Source organism: Pyxicephalus adspersus, chromosome 9 (genome assembly GCF_032062135.1).
Source record: "Pyxicephalus adspersus chromosome 9, UCB_Pads_2.0, whole genome shotgun sequence".
In the NCBI taxonomy this organism is placed as follows: Eukaryota; Metazoa; Chordata; class Amphibia; order Anura; family Pyxicephalidae; genus Pyxicephalus; species Pyxicephalus adspersus.
This window is the reverse complement of record NC_092866.1, coordinates 21,947,951-21,969,955: the sequence shown is the minus strand read 5'-3', so window position 1 is coordinate 21,969,955 and position 22,005 is coordinate 21,947,951. Positions and strand designations below refer to the sequence as shown.

At 34.8% G+C, this 22,005-nt stretch overlaps 1 protein-coding gene across 2 annotated transcripts in view; it reads right to left on the bottom strand.

The window, feature by feature from the left end:
- The window catches only part of TOX3 (TOX high mobility group box family member 3), an 80,258-nt gene that overhangs the window by 23,629 nt on the left and 34,624 nt on the right, over nt 1-22,005 (bottom strand). The window contains exons 2-3 of one of the 2 annotated variants that reach the window (XM_072422912.1): nt 8,879-8,941; nt 3,785-3,808 (exon numbers count right to left, since the gene is read on the bottom strand). In XM_072422912.1, coding sequence (XP_072279013.1) covers nt 3,785-3,808; nt 8,879-8,941 — 87 coding nt within the window. The remainder of the gene's footprint in view (nt 1-3,784; nt 3,809-8,878; nt 8,942-22,005) is intronic. The other variant, XM_072422913.1, reaches the window with a different exon arrangement.

Here is a 22,005-nt window from a genome sequence, read left to right as displayed (position 1 = left end):
TGAAATAAACACAGCAGTTTAGCTGCTGCAGGGCATTTTTTCATGCTTACAGACAGAAATGTGTTGTATTTTTCTATTCTTGATCATTAAAGGTCATCTTCCAAAGCTTTGTAATACAGTATATTTAAAATGTATTGTGAATTTTATTTTAGCCATATATATAGAGAAATATATGATATATATAAAATTATAATCCATAGAACACCAACAATGTTTTTGTAATGGTCCCACTCATAAGAGTCCAGCCTGGATTTGTGGAAAGGTTCCAAAAGCTTGGGCACGGGGAAACAAAGGTCATGGTAGCTTTATTATCATTTGATAAAGAGCGTAGGCAACAAAATATTTTGCATACATGTAGAATTATAGCCATGAAGCATAAAACCATAGAATGGTCCATTTAAATAAATAGATATACTTCAGTTTCCAACGGCTAACAAGGGCCTCATTTAGAAACAAGTGATCTAATGACGCCTATAACTGTTATATTTGATTTATGATGCTATTTGACAACACACATTTTGGTATTTGGCTCTTTCTCCATTTTTATGATTATACAGTAGATACAAAGAAACCAGCAGTACCAAAGTTTCATTGTTGACATGTGATGAGAAATGGAGAGAAGGTGCAACCTAAGGAAGTCTTTAGGGGGAATGTGTGACTTGCTTAGAATCCAGGCAAAATGTATAATGATAAACATAAATACTGTGAAGGCAATGGTCTTTCTTCAAAGACTGACAAGCCATTTAGAGAATCGGTTATAGCTCTCCAATCAGCCAAGATTATGTATTTTGCAAACTGCAGGACTATATGTTTAATTTGGTGGCTGGAGAAAGACCACTGCTTCCACAATGAGATAAAGGGTCTTTCTCGGCAACATGGTGGCAGGGCATGCTTCTTTTCTGTGGTTGCTTTCCAGAGAAAACAAAATGCAATCTTTGAACACCTAGAGTTTTTTTGTACATGGAATGTATTTAGTCTATTTGAACTAAACATTCAGTTGGACTTTACTGTTTTTAAAAGTATCTTACTTAAAACTAAAAAAATATTCAAAATATTGGTTGTAAGCAGAACAAATATATTCACTGCGCATGCTAACTACATTAAGCCTGAAAAGTATCCATTCACATTGTAGGCCTTCAAAAATATATATACAGTTGTGAATAAATAATAATTCTACGCTTCTGTCAATGTAATTTAAATTACAGGAGACAATAACTACTGCATGTTGGTTAATGGGAAAATCTATTCTTCGGAAAGATCTCATTAGCAGCTGTACAGTACATTGTCATCCTTCAAACTGTTAATGATGATAGAAATTAATAACCGCATATGAAGGAAGTATATGCAGAAAAGCAAAAAAAAAAAAAAAAACACTCTGCTTGTATATACAACCTGTCAGCTGTCATTAGAGGTCAGGAGTGATGAGCCCTGTGATTCTCTATAAGATTATGCAATTTGGATAGACTGTTGAAGCTCAAATAATCACTTTTGATGCAAAGCGCAATTTATAAAGGAGCCAGAATAATGGGGGTTTAAATTTTTTTTCATCCATGTGATGCTTAAAAACAATGTCATTTTTCACACTACAAAAAATTTAACTACCATCCACCGTAGATAAATTGGCCAGGATCAGAAGCAACTGGCTAATGAACATAACCCAATGGCTGCATTTGCAGTTATTTGGCACTAATATGGTCTTCTAACAGATGCAACAGTAATTTGTGACTCATTTGCTACACCATTACTGCTTAATGAAATCTAACATATCACATTAACAATACGGATAAACACTCATTCTTGTTATGTGGCTTTTTAACTTGTTTTCATTATCACTGTAATTAAAGCTTTGAAATATTAATTAAATAAATATTTCAGGTGCATGAGAAATAGTGTGAGAATTGTTTGGATTGTCTTTAAGCATAATGACCCAGAACTACTGAGCATGTTGGGCTGTATTTTAGTTGCTTGAGTTTATTGGGTATGTTGGTTTGGTTGGATCATATGCTCCTGCTTTTTTTGGTGTAGGCTTGGGATGGGCCATGCTAGAGTTAAATAAATAAGAAAAATACTTGATCAATAGAGAATAGATTAACATATGTGGTTTAAAATATTGGAGTGCCCAAAATGTTTAGGCAACGTGTCGTCCCATTATACAGTTGTGCACCTTTAGATTTTAAGATTAGTTCTAAGATTAAAAAATCTTAAATTTAAGGTTTTCTAGATCGGGGGTGGCCGACCGGCGAGAAGATTTTTGTGGTCTGCGGCTCCAGCTGGTGCACCCCCGAATGGAGTCAGGAGAAGGGCCCCGCCAGGGCGATGCACCGGCCAGAGCCTCGGACCACCTCCCCCATGCAAATCTCTGGTTCAGGGAAGTGGATGGGCTGTGTTTCACGACACAACCCACCCACTCCCTCATCGCAGGCTCAGATCTGTGCTGGCAGAGTGGGCGGGGTTATGGCATTACTATGGGGAGGTTCCTAACCTTTGACAACCGTCTCCCTGCGCATGTGCGGTCAGAAGCCAGTAATTTTAGTGGTCCGCGGGACCAAATAGATTGGCGACCACTGTTCTATATTATAGCCCTTTTTTTAGTGAACTATGTTTGCCAAAGAAAGTAGAGAGAAAGTGAAAATATTAATCATCTCAGTCAATGTTCCTTACAAATGCTTTTGTACAGAGTGATATTTAACCAAAGAGACAGCTACTACTCAACTTGTCTTCTAAATCACATCAATTCATGGATGGGTGTCATACAAAGAGATCGTGTAGAGCTGTTTCTCAGTATTTTATATGTGGACTTACAACTCAAAGGTTTCATGGCTGGATTTTTTTATATTTTATTAGGAACAGTAAACCTAGAGACAAGTACCTATGTGCCATTGGCTATTTAAAAAAAATTCAGGTAAAACCACAGAAAAATAAGACAAATGCTTACTTGCAATATGTTTTTACGTTATAAAATAGATTTTATTCCTTGTAATGTGTCTTGGAACTTCCTAGATAATCTAACTACTCCAGGGTAATCATTTCCCTAGCACAGTCCCTTCTTGCCCTCATACCTATCTCCATAATCGGGAAGGTATATTTACTCCTAGGAAGAAGCAAAGTGCAATACTATATATGGTGTTCATATGGGACAGCTCTAGTTTCGGGGCTGTAGACTGTACATGCAAAATGACAGCCAGCAGCAGTCTCAAGACTTATTGAGGTCTACAAAAGTGACCCTTCTATAGGTAGAGAACACTATAAAATATATTAGAGGTATGATCCTATGGGTAGTTTTTTTGTTGAAAGTAATGCCCTGGTAATATTGAAGACAAATGGCTTTTGATGCAAGGATAAATTGGTATTTTTATATATGCCAACCTGAATCTACAAATGTAGATGGTAATCTGCATTTATTCAATTCTTTAATATGCTTGTAAACAAAAAGAAATGAATAAAAATACAGCTTTCTCAAACAATCTCTCAATAAAATGATCATACCACAGTTCTGTTTAATTTATGTAAATGTGACGCAAAAGCAAAGCTGGACATATAAAACCATCATTAAAACGTGTAAAAAGACATGAATCACTAAAAAGGAAAACATGTCCAAAAAGGACAGACATAAAAAAAAGACTTGGAAACAGTAGCTGTAGGTAACATTTTAGCAATAGCAGAAATACGGGACAATCATGTAATTTGAGGTGTGATGTTATGGAGATATTCTTCTGGGAAGCATTGTTTTAGGAGGTTGATGAATGATGGCATAAAATATTTATAAAACATACATATAGAGTACCTTAAAGCATTCATCAGTCCACTGCTGTTTCAGCATAAACAAAGAAAGTATTGATATAAGATTAAATAGAATGAGAATAGGTTTTGGAATAAAATGTCACACTACAATAATTAGATTAGGTGGAAAAAAAAAGTATAAAATCAAGATGACTAAGTTTAGCCATTTCAACATATAACCATTACACAGAAATAAAATGATGTACGTGAGGAGTTAAAACATAAAACTATCCAGCTAACATTGTAGAATATAGAAAACATTTATTTATTTAAAAAACATGCCATATATAAAATAAAAGAACACTAAACAGGGTATAGATTGTTGAATGCCATCTGTACAGAAATGTTGAAAACATTTGTTCCTTTTGATAAAAATGCAAATGCGAAGAGGTTGTTGTATCAACATATAACAGCCTATGTCTGCCACGGTGAATTATCACAGCTGGAATTAAATTGTCTCTTAACAGCTGCTAGCAGCGGACTTTTCATCAATGCTCGATTCAAATGTAGGAAGAAATTCTCCAGAATGAAACATTATGTTATCCTTACAGATGGGGTTTTGTGTTCATTATCACAAATAAATGCCGGGCCTCATGCCAAACATTATTCGATTATCTAAGCAAGTCTTGATGGTCATAGAAAAGATGGGACTAGTGAGTGGAATGCTAATTTTCCAACTGTCCAGTTAATTAGCAATCTACTGTACTGTGTGTGAATATTTCTTTAGGTCCAGTTTAGGAGAATTGAAATGGGAGTTCTAAATCCCAGCAACTCCAACCAAAATGGTATCCTTTGTCTTGCTTTGTAATAGGAGTATCTATATATTCAAATAAACACTTGTTAGGTCAAACCTCCAGCTTGTTAAACAGACCGGACCAGTGATGCCATTATTACTTTATGTATGAGACAAAAGCTTTAACAAAAGGCTCCAGCATCCAATACACAAAAATAAAGGCAATGAGCAAATATTCTTTGAACATCATCACATGTGTATATTAAAGATAGAAAAGGTGTGAAGGGTGTGTTTAGAGGCGTATTTGTAACTTTGTTTAAGATAAGATAAGACCTTTAAGATATTAAGGTACTATTCCAAGAACTTGATAGTTCAAATCTATATATACCTAGATAAAACTTTTTTTTTTTTTATATATAGAAAAAAGGGGAAGGGTTAGATCCCATATTAAGGATTAATCTACTGTCCGGGTCCTTGTTGAGGAGATTACCCCCTCTTTGTGACTATTGGTGACCTATTTCTCCTTGTGACTATGGACATTGTGGAAGAAAGTAATAGGAAATCCAAAACTGCCTGGATACACTTGAAGACTAAGATATTGTTTCATTCTTTAGCAATCATCTTCTCACAGTGAAATGTGTGTAATTTATGCATTATCCAGCCTGTTACATATGGATATTCCATTTATTATTCTAGATAGAATGCTGAATACAGATATTCATGTTTCAGCATGTGATGTTTTATGCAACAAGAACTCCATAATTATATATTCTACCATATAATAAAGTAAAATAATATGCATAGGCATATTTCTACATCTCATATACACATATGCATTATGCCCATTCAAATAGATATGGTTTGTAATCATTAAATGTAGTGTAAATTACTGCAAATCACATTTATAATATATTAGTGCAGTTCTTTACCATTGACAATTACATACTACTGCACAAATATTTGTAGTCCATTAAGATGTATGATAAGTATATTCAAATGTTAAAATGTACAGTGTTGCCTAAACTCTAGAAAGACTATACTCTCTCATCCCCACACCACAAATGAACTTTGAAGACCAGAGGTCTATTGTTACAGTTTGCACAGAATATATGTGAACATAGGCTAAGATGTAACACAGACTGTGTAGAAACATATTAAATGTAAGAAACTGTCTTTACTAATGATTTGCTTTCTACTTACTATAAGGATGTCTTTACCTATTACTCTGAGAAAAGATTTTCATTATGGATTAAAAAACTCTGCTAAAACCCGAAAAAAAACTCAATCCTAGAATGCAATATTAGATGCCATAAAAAGGATCTATGCTTTTTGTATTTTTAGGCATACAGTATTGCTTTTTAGAAGACCCTCCACATACATGGTAGACCCAATGCCTTAACTGAGAATAACGTCAATAGCCCGTCAGCTTCACATTATAAATGATGGCTACATTTAGAGACTGATGGGACTGGCATTGTGGACATCCTTCTGAAAATGTTGTCTGCCTTTTAGGTTGATTTGACTATCAACTCCAATACTGATCCTTAATCAATTAGTTAGATCAAGTCCAATCAAGTGTTTATCTGCATACTTTTTCATGACAAATTTCCTTTTACACGTTTAGCCAATGTCTTAAGAATCCGTCCCTTCTTGTTGGGGTAATCTTGCCCAAAGGCATTAAAAAAAGTCTGTTTTTGATTTTGTGAAATGGCTAAAGTCATTCTTTAATAAGCAAAACATACAAACAAATCAAAAGGTAACCTGTAGCAAAAAAATATGAAAGATGACTAAACTTTATAATTTCAAAACACTAGCCTCCTGGTCATTATGGTGATCATATGGCTTTGATCCTTGACGAGTTATTTAGGTGGAACAGATGTGGTGATTAGAAGTTAGCTTTCTCTGATTTTTGTGATCTGTCTTCATACTACATTTTCAAAAGGAAGAAAGGAATGGCAGTATTTCTGTCGGTAAATGTTTCATTTAAGGATCTGTTCTGTTCTGGGAAGATAATAACTAAGACACTGCTCATTTTGTCAGCTGCATCAAAAAGATGTAAATGTGTCTACTTCTCTCTTTTCACTTTGGCAGCTATATTAAAAAGGTTAAATGTGTCTGCTTAGCATTCATCAGATCACCACCAAGTAATGTCAACCTTACAATAAAAAAATGACAAAACGCATAGATCTGCCCTGTTCAGGTAACCACTAACCTACTGTTAATTAGGAACAAAAAATATTTGAAGCACTAGCTTCATTTTGGACAGGAGACTCTCACTTATTCACTACAAGTAAATGTTTCACTGTCTTTTAAAAACACATGCACATGGAAGATATAACTGCAGAGAATGTTGGGTGACAATCAACTTCACCGCTTTATAAAAAAAACTCCAAAGTTTTACAACAGAACTGATGGAGTGGTTTGGAAAGCATTCCAATACTACAAAAACAAGTCCAATTGATTGTGACTGAACTACTAATAACTATTGTCCAGAAAAACTGGCAACTTGGACAGAAACAACCTCCTTAAAGCAAACCTTCCAGTGATAGTTCCAGTTATGGTGGCTAGTTCTCCTTTCACCCCAGATCAGCTATTATATATGTAAAAAATATATACCTGTAAAGTTACAATTAAACTTCCCTTGGAGCCTAAGCAGAGGAGACGGTACAGCGATATGGTACACAGAGCAGACAAAATCTGAAAAAGACTGGATTGTTTGCCTGCTCTATTTACCGAAGGACTCAACCCTTAATCATGATGTCAAGCCAAGCAATGCATAGGACGGGGTAAGGCAAGCATATTCCTAACCTTTTTTCCCCCCAACATGTTTTTCAACTACATATAGTAAGTGATTTAGGAAAGTTGGGGAGGCCCAGGCCAGTGAAAGAGAACCTTCCATTTTAATTAAATGTCCTCTGTAAAAAACAGCTTTATGCAAACCTTTATTTTATTATTCAATCTCCCCCATTTAATACTGAGGCACAATAACCTTTTACCATTTCTAATGCATGGCTTTGAACAAAATTGTAATGCAAAGTATTAAGTGAATTGTCAAATATACTATAGCAAGTGAAGTATTTAAAATAGTTTAGTTTGCTAGTTATGTCTTCATCATCTGTGTTAAAATGGCATACAACATAATGACATGATGAGCTAAGAGAATGTAGTCTTTTAGAGTCTACATCATATGAACCTCACATAAAACCATAAGGCTTGATTAAATAAAGCTCTCCAAGAGTGGAGAGTATAGACTATCATGGATGAATCAGGGTGAACAGCAAACCTGGAAGGGATCTTGTCCAGGATTGAAATAATTTGCCAATGGAAAATATTTTTAAGAACTCCTTTTAAGTTTACCCTTAATAGTCTCTTTTCCCCAGTCTTGGAGAGCTTTAAAAAAATAAGGCCCACATGGGCAAAAGTGTATATGCCATATTAATATTCATAAACAAAAGTAAACTTAGAGTAAAACATTGATCCATACATCTATCTAAGATACATATGAAAAAAATCTATTTTCATATATAATAATCTAAGATATATGAAAATATTAGCTCATACACCCAGTGGCTTTGCCATGGTAAAATGTCTTATAGGTAAGCAAAGGATCCTACTTATTTAGTCTAAGGCATCTATCTTTCTGCAATGGAAATTGTGTGCAAATTTTGTGTATTATTAAAACGTGACATAATGGTATAGGGCTAAAAAGCTCATTGGGTGACTCTTAGAAGCATGGATACCAATTTCCTATACTGTGGAATGGAATGGTTGGGATTTCCGAAAATGAGACATTGTGGTAGGGTAATCTAAACCAGTACATACTGCGTTTGGCTTCTTTGTTTACTCTCAAAGCTTACTTGTCTTTAGTGGTCAAATTTTTTTTTAGAAATGTATGGCTAATAAATAACATATCCAGCCCCATGAAGAAAAAAACACCAAGCATACAACTACATTTTCGCTTTTAGTAATAGTATAGTTAAAAAATGTGGGGCGATCTGCTACCATTATGTTTACTAGTGGTTTTCTACAGGCTGTAATATTGGTATACTACGAATAAAGGCATTTCCAGCAGAATTTCAAAAATCCATGTGTTTCTAATTGTCAGAAAAGTCTACTTGTTCAGAGTGCTTGATTTCCCATTAGGCAAGTGCCTACCACATTGGCATGCTGTAGGAGTATCTGCCTTATGGCCAGCTAAATTGAGTGGTAATGTAGTACTGTCAGGTTATTTTCTTTCTCATTAAAGTCTTTATTTTGTGCTCCATGAAACACATTCAGATGCAGAGTTTCAATCTTATTTATCCCCTGTCTGCTAAATTATCTAAGCAAACAGATGTATATGAGAAGAGATAAAAGTACACCTACCTCATTTGCGGCGAGAAATGCATTATTGGCTTCTGCCATATTCATGTAGTTGTTATTTCCAAACTGAAAAAAAATAGCGGGGAGAAAAAAAAGAAGATTGTTTTGCTTAGCAAATCTGGAGTTTGATATATTTCAGCTTATAATGATCCAAACAAGCAATAACAAACATTTCTATTCATCCATCATATCAGAGGAAGATAAATGTTGTTTCTCAGAAAAACAGAAATCTGAAAGCATCCAGGCAGCAAGTCACCCTGCATTAGAAATTTAATTACTGTGTTCCACTCCAACAAAATGATATTTTATGCATAAAATACAGTGGCTCAGAAAAAAAAAACATGGCGTTCGATCACAGAAGCATGTATGTTCATACAAAGTATCTGAAAGGTCTAGTATAACTTTGGTGTAAAGTCTTTTTAACATAGAATGTAAAGGGTCCAAACACTAATGGTAGCTACTTAGGTTTGCAAAATAAATGAAAATTTTATAAGAAAGATCACAACACTGTTTTGAATTCATAGCAATATCACATAGCAAGTTATCATTATTTACCACAAGGCAGCCATTCCAACCAAACAACTGTAAATGCAGAAGAAACAAACTCATTTGAACAAACATGTATATTAAACAAATATTTACTAAATGCATATATACATATTTTTGGTTAAAAAGTATACAAGATACATTTTTATTTTTAAACATTTTAGGACCTATTTGAAAAGATGTCTGGTGGACTACTTATTAAAAGGCCTCCAGATTTTATTAACCACCCCACATGCACACAAAAGCTCAATAGGGGGTTTGGGGGAAGTGAATGTGCATGTGGGGAGTAAGCCCTGGAATGGGCCTTCTTTTCCAACTACCTAGTCTAGATAAGGGTCTGGTTAATATTTCATGAGAATTCTTTTAAAAGTGAAGGCGTCATCAGCATTAGACTGGGTTTGAAAACAATGCCTGGGTTGTTCATCAATAACACTGCAGTAGGTTATGTGTTATTCTAAAGGTGTAGGGGAATGTGTTTTGATCTGATCAAAGCAGAATCTCTAGAAAGGGCAAATGCATTGATTACTCCTATAACAGCTACTAATTATCTCCCCAGATTCCCCTTAGGCTACGTACACACATACAATACTTGTCGTCAGAAACAACCTATTAACAACCAATCTTTCGATAATTGTTAACAAAAAAAGTGCAAAACGTCGATAAAAAAGGAATGTCTCTGGAAACAAACGACCGTCCTGGAGGATCCGTTTGGGCGGCGATTGTTCCACTACCTATTGTGTGTACGGTAATTTAGAGATCGTGGATTGTTCTGTGGTACGCTTTTTACGGCAAACGTCAATTCCTGCATCATTTAAATGATCTAATCTAGTGTGTGTACATTAGTGGATAATATTTGAATGATCATATCGTTACAGCATGTACAGAATCCTGCACTATGCAAAAGTTCAAAATATTAAGTGAATAATCAAACTGTCGTTAGTTGTTCACTTTCTTTTGAAAAATATTGCACGTGTGTACCTAGCCTTAGTGTTTGTTGTTGAACTCGTAATATGTCATATATGGTGTCCAGTGTCAAGGTTATGTATTCATCCTTAGCCAAGCCTCAATTCAACACTTTTTTTTAATGGTGTCTCCTACAGGAGAACAGACTATACTTCATATTGGTGGTCCCGATGCATTATAGCTTAAAACAGGCAGCATCAAGTGAATGCAGCAATAACTGCATGTTAAAACTGATCTTTATACTCGGGGTATCAGCAGCAAAATACAAACGCCAACTTGCACCAACATTACACCTAGTGTTACAAATAATACATAACAAATTCACCTTTAATTTACATTTGGTAACAAAAAAGTTCCACTGGATTAAAAACAGCTATTATCTCAAGGGCCAAAATAATTTGGAAAACAAATGAGTCTTTCAGTGAAATAAGAACTGGGTTAGGACTCTCTTCTGAACAGTTAGCATGCGAATGTAATTACTGAAGAAACTACTGCTAATCAGCTGCGAACTGTATCCATTAATTAGTATTTCCCCTGGAGAAATTAGGAAAATTGGTAACAATGTTAACACTGCAGTGTACCGATGAGGGACACAAGGCCCTCAGCATTAGGACTAGCAGGTGGTTTCAATGGTCCGTCTAATTTGAAAAGCATCCACCTGAAGGACTGTGACATATCTCCTGCATCTTTATTAGCCTAAAATTAATAGCTTATAATTTAGGAACAGTGTGATCAGCTGGGGACATGCGTAAATATCTTACAGCTTCCTAGCAGGGACTCTCTTTTACTTAAGAATAATACTGTGGTTGGCCCGAGCATAATTAAACTCGAAGCGCACTTGACACCTTTTTAAATCATGTAACTTAGTATTGGAAAAGCTAACTTATAGAATAACTTTGGTCATATTGTCTTTAAATATTGAAGCATGAAATTACCAAGGATATCTAAACTACTTGTAAAACAAACAAATAAAAAAGCAGTGTTATTTTTTATATAAACCACATTTATAAAATTCTTGTCTCAAATTTATAAGGTGTACCCAGAGTATAGGCTGCCAACACTATAATTGGAGATGGATGGAGGTTTGCATCCACATTCCCTTCAGCACCAGGCAGGTTCTTTAAGCTGTAGTTCTAAAAAAATCACGCCCTCCTCTAAGAGCCCCAAACCAGTGCTAGGCTTTTGAACACCAGGACCAAACAAGGTGCAATTAGTTTGGAAGGGTGCTTTGTTAAATTATCCTCTTTTATGGGGGCAGTAAAAAAAAAAAAAAAAAAAAAAAAAAAAAAAATACTGATTTGTATATCACAGGTAGAGTGGAACTAACCACTGAGACATATGGCTTCATCTGTGGCCCACATTGTTATAAATAGAGCATTGAATCATGAGGAATTCCAATAGCTGAACCTCAAGGTCAGTTTTTTTTTTTATTTCCTTATTAGATCAGAGGTAAGAAATTTTCTTGTAACCAATCTATTAATACATTTTGCAGTAACAATAATATGTGACTAATGCACTCATTTTCGAGGAAAGAAAAAATAGGTGAAAATGAGGAAAGAAAATACAAAATTGTAGATTTTTCCCACCTTAGTAAATACCTTTGCTGGAATTTTAACAGCCGAGGGCTCTTAGAGGTAGATATGTTTTTAAAGAGTCCATATTTTTAATAAAAGTTTGATTGAATGACTTTGTTGCTTCTTCATTGGACACAAAACAATTTTTCATGTGTCTGTTATAGCACAGTAGCTATAACTAAGAATTTAATAGCTCATATACATTAACACATTACAATATTTTGCATAAGTATCACGATTATAACAAGTAACATTTATTGATGGGCTAGTATCTCAGTTGCAAGAAAGGTAAAGTTGGTGCTGGCCCATAAATCCTCAGCATGAGGTAGGTGCATCAGAAGGAGGAGCAAGCGAAGGCGTGCACGCTGGAAACAGGATAGCCCCCAAACCATTGGACAATGCTTGCAAAGAGTAAAAGATATTTACTGTATGGAGGAACTGATGACCATGGGAACTTCAAAAACTGAAAATTGTACACAAATGTAGTTCTCCTGGATTCAATACTGTACTACAACAGTTTAACACATTGCTACCCCAATCTCAAACTGCAGAATAGTGTTCTTCACTAATGGTGGTTGTTGGTTGGATACTTGGCAATTGTTAAAGCAGATGTTTTTTTGTGTGACATTGTGTTACTGCTAAACTGCCTTTACACAATTCTCCCTACCTTCCCTATTCCTCCTACCCCTCCCCTCCCCCTTTGTAGAGTTCCCTTAAGTTGCTATTTGTAATGCATTCCAAATTCCCAGCCCACATTTAAATCACATCCTGGCCTTAAAATTTCAGCCACGTGGGATTTTTTTTGTGGTCAAACAGAACTAATAGACTTCCACTGGCAGTGATGGACTTTCTTGAGGCATTGCAATAGCTTTGCCATAAGTTACCCATTAGTAGTAATAAAAAAACAAAACAAAAACAAAAGTTCCACTATGAGATCAAAAGTATAAAAGAAAATATCCACAAAGTTAAAATAAAAAGTAATAGATCATTGTAGCTGCACTTAGGTTCGTCTTTTGTCCTCAAAACAATTTCATCTTGTAAGTGCATACGCTGAAGAAAAATTACATTTTATTGTCCACCAACTACTGGAATAAGTTATAAAAAACTGATGTATTATGTCCAAACAGCAGGAAAATTGATCTCCAACAAAAAATCTCTGGAGCTGAATGTTGTAAACATAACCAAGCATCATTGATGTGTACAAGAAACAAAACTATTCTGTAATGTAACAATGTTTCTCCCTCTGGTCTATGTTTGATTGTGTTATTTCAGATAAACAACAAATGTTAAGCTAGTGAAAGTGAAATGACTAGGTGACAAAAACAGAGAGCTAGTATTACACATTTCAGTATGTAACGGCCAGATCTACTCTAGGGTATCCAATGATTTATTTCCATTTCTAATGATTCTTGGTTTCCAATAAATTGTCCATTATACAGTAAGAAACCAAAAGGATATGTTCTAACAAAAAGAAAAAAAAAAAATGAAGTGAGTTTATAAACCAATCTTTCTTTTATAGTCCTAATAATAAATAACTATACACAAACTAAATAAATAAAAAAAAAAAAATCAAAGGTTAAACCAAGGTCACTGGATAAACTGTTAATCATACATTAAACAGACATGTTTATGTTTTATCATACCTAAGCATACAACAAAACACAGGAATGTAACCAAGTAATATCCATTCCAATTTGAAGCCTAATTCAAATTAAATTTTAGTTACAAAGTAAAACTTATTTTAAGCAGGTAAAGTGACTTGCCATCTATTTGCTGTGTAACCAATTCCTAGGTGCACATCTAAGCTACGTACACACGTCCAATGGTTCTAGCCCAATAATCCACTCAGAATCTGACGTGTGTACAGCGCCCGTCTTTCATCATCCGAACGACCATCCTGGCGGATCCATGGACGACCAACGATCCTAATGAAAGGGGAAGAGCGCACAGCAGGGTGCTGCTCCATTGTTCCACTCCTCCCCTCTCCATAGAGCAGAACGGTGCTGTATGTAGAACACTCGTTCATGCATCTTTCAGTCTTTTTTTGTTAGAACGGATCGTCAAAGATCCTTTCCAATGACAATAATTGCAGGTGTGTATGTGGCTTTATGCAATGCACAGCGCTAACATAGATAATGTGTGTGGTAAGCTTGCGGCACCATTCATTTCACTGCCACCCCAAGACAAAGCCAATGAAGTTCTGATGCCTGGTAACACATTGAACAAATATGGATGAATGGGTGCATAAACATCAAGTTTGATACATTTGACGTCCTCAACTTTTGTGCATGACCTTTTTCTGTATTTGTTTATAGCTTTCCCTTTTACCATCTGTGTGCTAACATGATATTCCTATACTTCCAACGTGCAAAATGTGAACTTGTCAAAACATTGGACTTTGATGGTCCCATAGAATGGGTGAAACCATTTGTTCCAGCTATGCCATTTATTAAAAAGAAATGTTTATATATCAACAGATGAAACGTTTAATGATTCTATTTAAATCACACTTCTTATTTTTAGAGTGTATGTGTGAATGGCTATGTGAAGTAAACAAGATATCAACACATATATTTCAGTGCCAGATTTTACCAATACCAAGACTTTTTCCTTTTACATACTCTTTACAACATATAAATGTCTTTGTTGCTAGTGGTGTTGTTTTGTTTTTTTCAATATTAAATTGTATAAACTATATTTATAAATGTTTTTTCAGCAATTTTTAGCTCTGCATTAGTAACGGCTATTTCAATACAAAGTCATCTAATAGCTGTCAGCACAAAAGTACACTTAGAAATGTACACTTGATCTGCGTGTTTACAACAAAAATAACAGTAACATGATAGCCCTTTTTAAATATAATTACTCTAAAGCAAGCTTCCCATTATACTGAACATGGTTTACGTAATGGAGACTGCTGAAAAAAGATGTAAGAGGAATGTTCTGAAAATAGCTGCAATGTTTTTGGGAGATTACTACTATACTTTAGGTATTTAAATGTGTAAGGCAGACTGTAAAACACTCAAGCTGAACAACATGTCTTGGGGGTAAAGTCCAACAGAAAATGCTGGGTATGCAAACCATTTATAGAAAAAAAAACAAAATGTATAGATGTACATACAAAATTATTAGTTTGATTTAAAAATCCAAAACTTATTATCCTATTGGTTCACAATTAGGTTTGCATATTAAACTAAAGTGTTTATTCTGCTGTGCATAAAATAGTATATTTGTAGTATAACTAACACTAATACAAAAAAAAATGTTAGCTGAAACATACATATAGGATGAAAAAAAATATTAATTTACACTCCTCGGTCTATGTTGTATACATTTTCTATGCACTTAAGAACCAAGTAGTCATGGCACTTCCAATTATGTAAGCAGGGGTCAAGAGCATGCTTCTGGAAGTTAAAAGAAGACCAATTATTTGGTCAACTTCTGCTAATAGGAACCTCCATCACTCCTTTTTTTCCCTTCCTTTATAAAGCAGGATCCACTCACCTAGTCATCCAACTCTCTTCAGTGATGTTTCAATGTGTAGGACCCAGCACTGCAGATGTGCACCAGGGGGACACCTGCAATCTCTGTGAAGATATCACTGCTGTGTACTCCACTTTTGGGTTCTAAGTAGACACCAACACTGGATTGCCAATGGAAAAATAGTTATCTGTGCTCAAATCACTGCTACATATGCCCTATGGGGACATTCCATGTAATTAGACATGGAGGACAAATACAGACAAAAGTTTGCTTAATGCCATGGCAAGTACTTGCCAATCTGACTTCTGCCACATGTGTTTGAAGAAACCTCTGCTGGTCTTTTCCATTTAAAGACACTAGTTATTTGGCTTCTGGCGTCTAGATTTAGTGGCTTCAATAAATATATCACTAATCTGAAACAAGTATCCTGGTTTTCTTTAATGTTCTCTGTACACAAGCAGCATAGTGCCACTCTTGCTTTGTAGAACTAGGGTCCCTGGTTCAAAACTTGGGGCATTATCTGCATGGAGGGACTGTCTTTAAGGGCCAGTTAGGGATTAATATGTCCTAATATATAGAACAGTGCTATATAAATACAAATTATTCATAAGTCAGAAATGCAGCAGTGAAGTGGCATAAAGCCAAATAACCATTATTTAAACCGGGTGATTGGTAATGGCAAGATATATTGTAAGTTTCTTTAACAAAATAAAAAATGAGTTACAGTTCAAAGCAGATTCTCTTGTAGTCAACACCTATTTAAATTTGCATATTTTGCTATGCAATAGAGAAACAATCCATCAGACTTGTTTAGTAAGCTGATTAGTGCAAAGAGCAGCAGTAATGTGCAAAGTTCAGCAATCCATAACAACCAATCAACATGTATATTTTGAATCATCTAATAAATAGTTTCAATGAGTTACTTTTTTCTACATGTTTATTGCTCTTTGCACTCCTTACTGAAAAAAAAATGTGTATAACCATCACTACGGCTAATGGCAGATCTATCATTTTGTCAGCACTCTGCAAATACCCAAAGTATTAACTTGAAAATCTACTATGTAACTTTAGAATTCAATAATGACTCGCAGACTCATTACTCACTATCAGTCTTTGTAAACCGGGATTGTCAATGTTGACTAAATCACCTAGTTAACATTTTCTTTAAATGATATTCTAGCCTAGAAGCAAATGATCCTAATTATATATCTAGAAAATGAATCACATAACAAGACACACATTTCTATGCACATTTTGTACCGAGCAAGGATCATGTATTTAACCTATGCACTGATCAGACAAAATATTAAGACCGATATTGTGTCTGTTCTATCATAACCCTCCCATTACTTCTATTTATCAACACATGTTGTGTATACCACAATCTCTAAAAGGTGCCCTGTGGTATCTGACACCAATGTGTTGGAAGTGGAACCTTCAGTGCCTCCACTGGTCTGGATCCCCCCCACAGTGCATCCTGGTGCCATCTCTTTTTTCCTGTGACTTTTCATCCCAGGGATCCACTCTATTATCTTATCAATCACTAAAAAATGTAAAACTTGAACAAAGGGGTTTTCAAACCCTACTCGGTATGCATTTTTCCATGAAAAGGATGCATGACATCACTGAAACCCCAAATACAAAGACCGCTTTTAATAAACAAATATACTAATTGGTTGCAGGAACGGATTCAATACTGTATGGGATAGTTCCCCAAAACAATAACATGCTAGGGAAGAAGCTACAAGGGTGAAAGACCATTTTGTAAATGTATTTTATTATATTACAATCAACATAATTCGGCCCTCTTTCCTTTTTGGGTATAATATTAGATAAGGATTGGATACAGATGGTACATACAGCATGCATGGCTATACTACATGATTGTATGTTTATGTGAATAGCAGACTATTGGTAATCGTGAAGGTTGAGAGATTGGCTATTGGCTAAAAAATCCATGCTGGCAAATAGACCTCTTCCCTACAATAAACTTTCCCTTTGTCATCCCTTGTCAGAATGGAGAGGAATTGGAGGAAAATCATCAAACGCAAATGTTCTCAACTCAGGGCCCAAGTTTACAGCCAACGCCACTTGGTAGAGGCAGCTGCATGTCTCTAACGAGGATTTGGGTGTCTATTATAGTACTATAATAATATAGTATGTCTCTAACACTATAATATAGTATTAAAGTTCCACAAGTGAGCCCCCAAAATTGGTTTATATAGAGGTTCTCCTTGAAAACCATTACAGGGATTTGTAAGGAATAAAAAGGTTGAAAAAGGTGAACATAACATGTAACTTAAATTGCTAGCTGATCTTTTGGCCTAAATAATATTATACCAATTTATACATTACTAAATAAAAAACGGACACATTTAAGTGATGACATTTCTAATACTTCTATCAATTATTAAACCTATATAAGTTTTATGGGCACCTTTACAATGTAGCTTTAAGCCGATCTGTATTCGCATAGGAAGTAATTTTGCTGGAGCTGACTCAGCATTGACATAATTAATTTTTAAACATCTTCTGGTATCAGCTGTGTGCAGAGAGACATAGGGATTTGATTTTAATCCCATGATAGGAGTTAACAGGTTTGGAATTCAGGTTCCTTACACTGTATACAAGTAAATAGGACTGGGAAATACAATATGCATTTATCATTAAGTGACAAATCCGCAGGGGTTAAGTGTAAATTTTTAGGACTATGCAACAGGAAGTTTGTGCTAGTAATCTATTAGGTCTCTAAATATGTTAATTATATTTACCTTCTCTGTGTTGACATTAGATTGGAGGACAGAGCAATGATTAACTAAAATCTATAGGTTATTTCAATTGAGTTTGCTTGTTATTTCGGCTTTTCTTTAGGGATATCTATTGGCTTATCCAGATAAAACTGTTTTTTTTTTTCTGGTAAACTGGTAAATCGGGGAAATTGCTATCCAAACCTGTTTGTTACCATATTTTACAGGCGACCTATTTCTACATATAAATCTAATTATGACAGAGTGTGCCAACATTATAAATTAGTTTTTGACTCATTAGTAAGCCTCAATGATTATCAAAACTTTTAGAATCAATTTAAAATTTATTTAAAAACAAATTCCCCTGCTCCTTGTGACTTTTTAGATTTTTTTTTTCTCATGGGAGCTACATCATCAGTGACTGCCCAGAGGCAAAATGTGATTATGGTGGACCTGGAAAAAAAATCAGCAGCAAGTCCGGATCCTGGAACTGTGAGTTCATAAACAAAAGTGTGGCATTAGGACAATTTGGCAAAGAAAAAAGCTCACTAACACAGATTCAGTTCAGCTTTAAGAAACAATTTGTCTGTTTGTAACTTATAAATGTACATCAGGGTCGCCATATTTGTTCACTATTTACAAAAGCCTGCACCAAAGTCTTAACTGCAAGTTCTAACAAAATAAGTGTAATGATTTTGAATACTCTACCTGAACATTATGTGTTTTTATTGAAGGCAACCTTAACATGTATATTTTTCTTCATATAATGAGCTCAAAATTGTATAAGTTTGTAAAATGTTAACTTCAGGTTATATTTAAAATGTAAATAATTGAAAGTTGTCAGGCTATTTTAAGTTACTGTGGAGTAATATACCACCCAACATTCTTAAAATACCTAGGATTACTGAAAAAGAAAACACTTATGTTTGTTGCCAGCATACAGCCTTTGGCAAGCTTTCATGCAAGCACAGGACGCAATTAATTATGTCCCAAGAAGAACTCTATCCAAATGTAAAAATATGTGTAAATACTTGAGTCTCATTTATCTACAAATATTCAGTGTGCTACATTTTTAAACAGCTGGGGTCTTTTTTATGCCATTTTGTCCCTTGAGTGTGTTCAAAAGAATTTAAAAAGGCCTACCAATCATCAAATAGGACTGGATCAAATGTCCTATGCAGATTAACAAAAATAAATAAAAAATACATTATATATATATATATATATATATATATATATATATATATATATATATATATATATATATATATAAATAATTATATATACACACACAATATAGTTAACCCATCTTCCCAAATGTGAGTACATAGTAGCAGATTGATAAGAAATGGTATATTAGGTAAAATAATATCTAACTTGTTGCTTCTCCAAGGCAGTTGGCTGCATTCAACAGAAATATAACCACACGAACAACACACACAACAATTCTTTCTCCATCAAATTGTCATTCATTGTTTATTATTAAATATATAACTTTATCATGCAAGTTTAGCAGCCTTCAGGTTAAAAGTTTTCCTAATGGTTGCCATGCAGGCAATTTTCAAGCATTTTCAATTTCTGTCTTAAAAACAGACCAGGGCTGTTCAACTTCAATTCTTGAGGTAACTTTGTAGTTATCCAAGACATAGCAGTAAATTTAGTGGGGTGTGGTTTAAAAGTCATGACCCTCAACGAAAGGAGATGACACAAACCATTTCTTTAATTCCAAGGAATGAAATTTATGGTGGGTGGTAGGTAGCCTTGATCTTTTCAGTCAGTGGTTGAATGTAATAAAGAATTGCTGCAGCATGAAAGTCTTAGGCTGTCATCAGTAGTTGCCCAACAGCCAACATGTTTTCAAACAGTTAATGGAAAAACAGATAACTGCGTACATGTCCTTCTACAGAGGAAGCGAAGGCTGTTCAGATTACGTATGCACTTTGCAATCTTTTATTAAAAGGAATCATATTTACATACAACGTTGTATTATGACAGCATAGGAATAAAAATCATGCCTATATAATTTTGCCTGTCTTTGTAGTTCTCTTCATTGGCTTCCATTTCACCTTAGAATCAAATTCAAGCTCCTGCACTTTGCCTTCAAATCTTTTCACAGTTCTTGTCCCACTCACCTTACTGACCTGGTAAAAAAAAATACTGCCCTAGCTGCTCTCTCCGCTCCTCCGATGACCTACTGATGACTTGCTCACTCATACCCTCATCACGCACACGGCTCCAAGACTTTTCGAGAGCTGTCCAAACTCTCTAGAATGGTCTTCCACATCCTATTTCGACTTTCTGCTCATTTAAAGAGCACTCAAAACCCATTTTTAAAACTTGCCTACCCATCTTCTTCTGTCTTTTGAAACCATCACTACTTCCCACCACTACATATCTCCCCTCCTATTGTGTGTTACTTCCCCCACTTTCTAGATTGTAAGCTCTTAGGGGCAGGGTCCTTTCCTCCTGCTGTGTCACTGTCTGTATCTGTCTGTCATTTGTAACCCCTATTTATTGTATGAGGCTGCATAATAAGTTGGCGCTATATAAATCCTGTTTATTAATTTATACTCCTAATTACACAAGCAATGCTGACAAAAGTCAAAATTGAAGGACTGACAGTGTTGTATTTGTAACATTTACAAAAATGTGACACCATGCAGATTGTTGCATACTACTGAAACCATAATTAACTACACAAAAGGTTATTTCTAAAAATGTTTTCACCAAAGATTCACAAAACTTGTAGACGTTTTTACATTTGAATTTTTGTCAAATTTTAAAAAGGAGCACCATTTCACAAGAAATAAAAAGAGCTTTTAAAACAGCTTGGTAAAAACTCATGGTTTATTCAGCTTTAGTAAACCTAGAACCACACAAGAGATGAAAACTGAAATGTAACGATTATTAATATTAATTTGTTAAAATCTTTGTTGTAATTGACTGTACCATAATATGCTAACATTTCTGGTTTTAGTAGATTGTTTTAATCTTACCTTTTGTTCACTTTTTTTTCCAAGAATAAACAAAAACAAAGTTTTACGGTCATAAAAAAAAAAAAATCTTATAAACACACACTGTTTTTCGAAAACGGTGTCCTGCAAATCTCCTCAATCTGGGATACACAATTCTTTGGCTTGTTCTGGAACTGTTAATTGTTACTGTTTGCATGAGAGTGACCAAGTTACAGTGCAAGCCAGTTGTTCAATCTATATAAATTTAAGAAACACACGTTGCCAGGGAGTGACTCATATATCAGTCTATTATATGCTACTAGACTAACTGCATTAAACAAATCGCTCAAGCCACAGCTGAAGAATAGAAGCTATATACAGAGCAGAGGTTATTGTCCAATTTAAATCTTGGCTTCGTTCCCAGAGCTGTGCAAGATTCCAATTTGTGAAAATGTTGCTCTTTGCTACTGCCAGAAAAACTGCAGAAAATGGTATTGGGAGACATCCAGAAATGTGTCTGCGAAGTGCCAATCAACAAGTCACTGAAGATTAACAGTATGACTGTACCAAATTAATTTAAATTATAGAAACATATGGCTGGGTTGTTTAGCGCTGCACTTTGTGTAACACCTGCTTTTTTTTTTTTCAAAACAGCAAAAGGTAGTAAGGTGCGGACAAAAGAAGTTACTGTTAAACACCTTATGCTCAAGGTTAAGGTTGTTACTAGTGAGAATACAAAATTAGTGATATAAAAACTGATAAAATATGGGCTTTCGAGGTAGTCACAAAGGTGACTAAAATTAAACCTACAACAAAGTTGTCATTACAAACATATGAAACATATAATACAAAACATTTTTTAC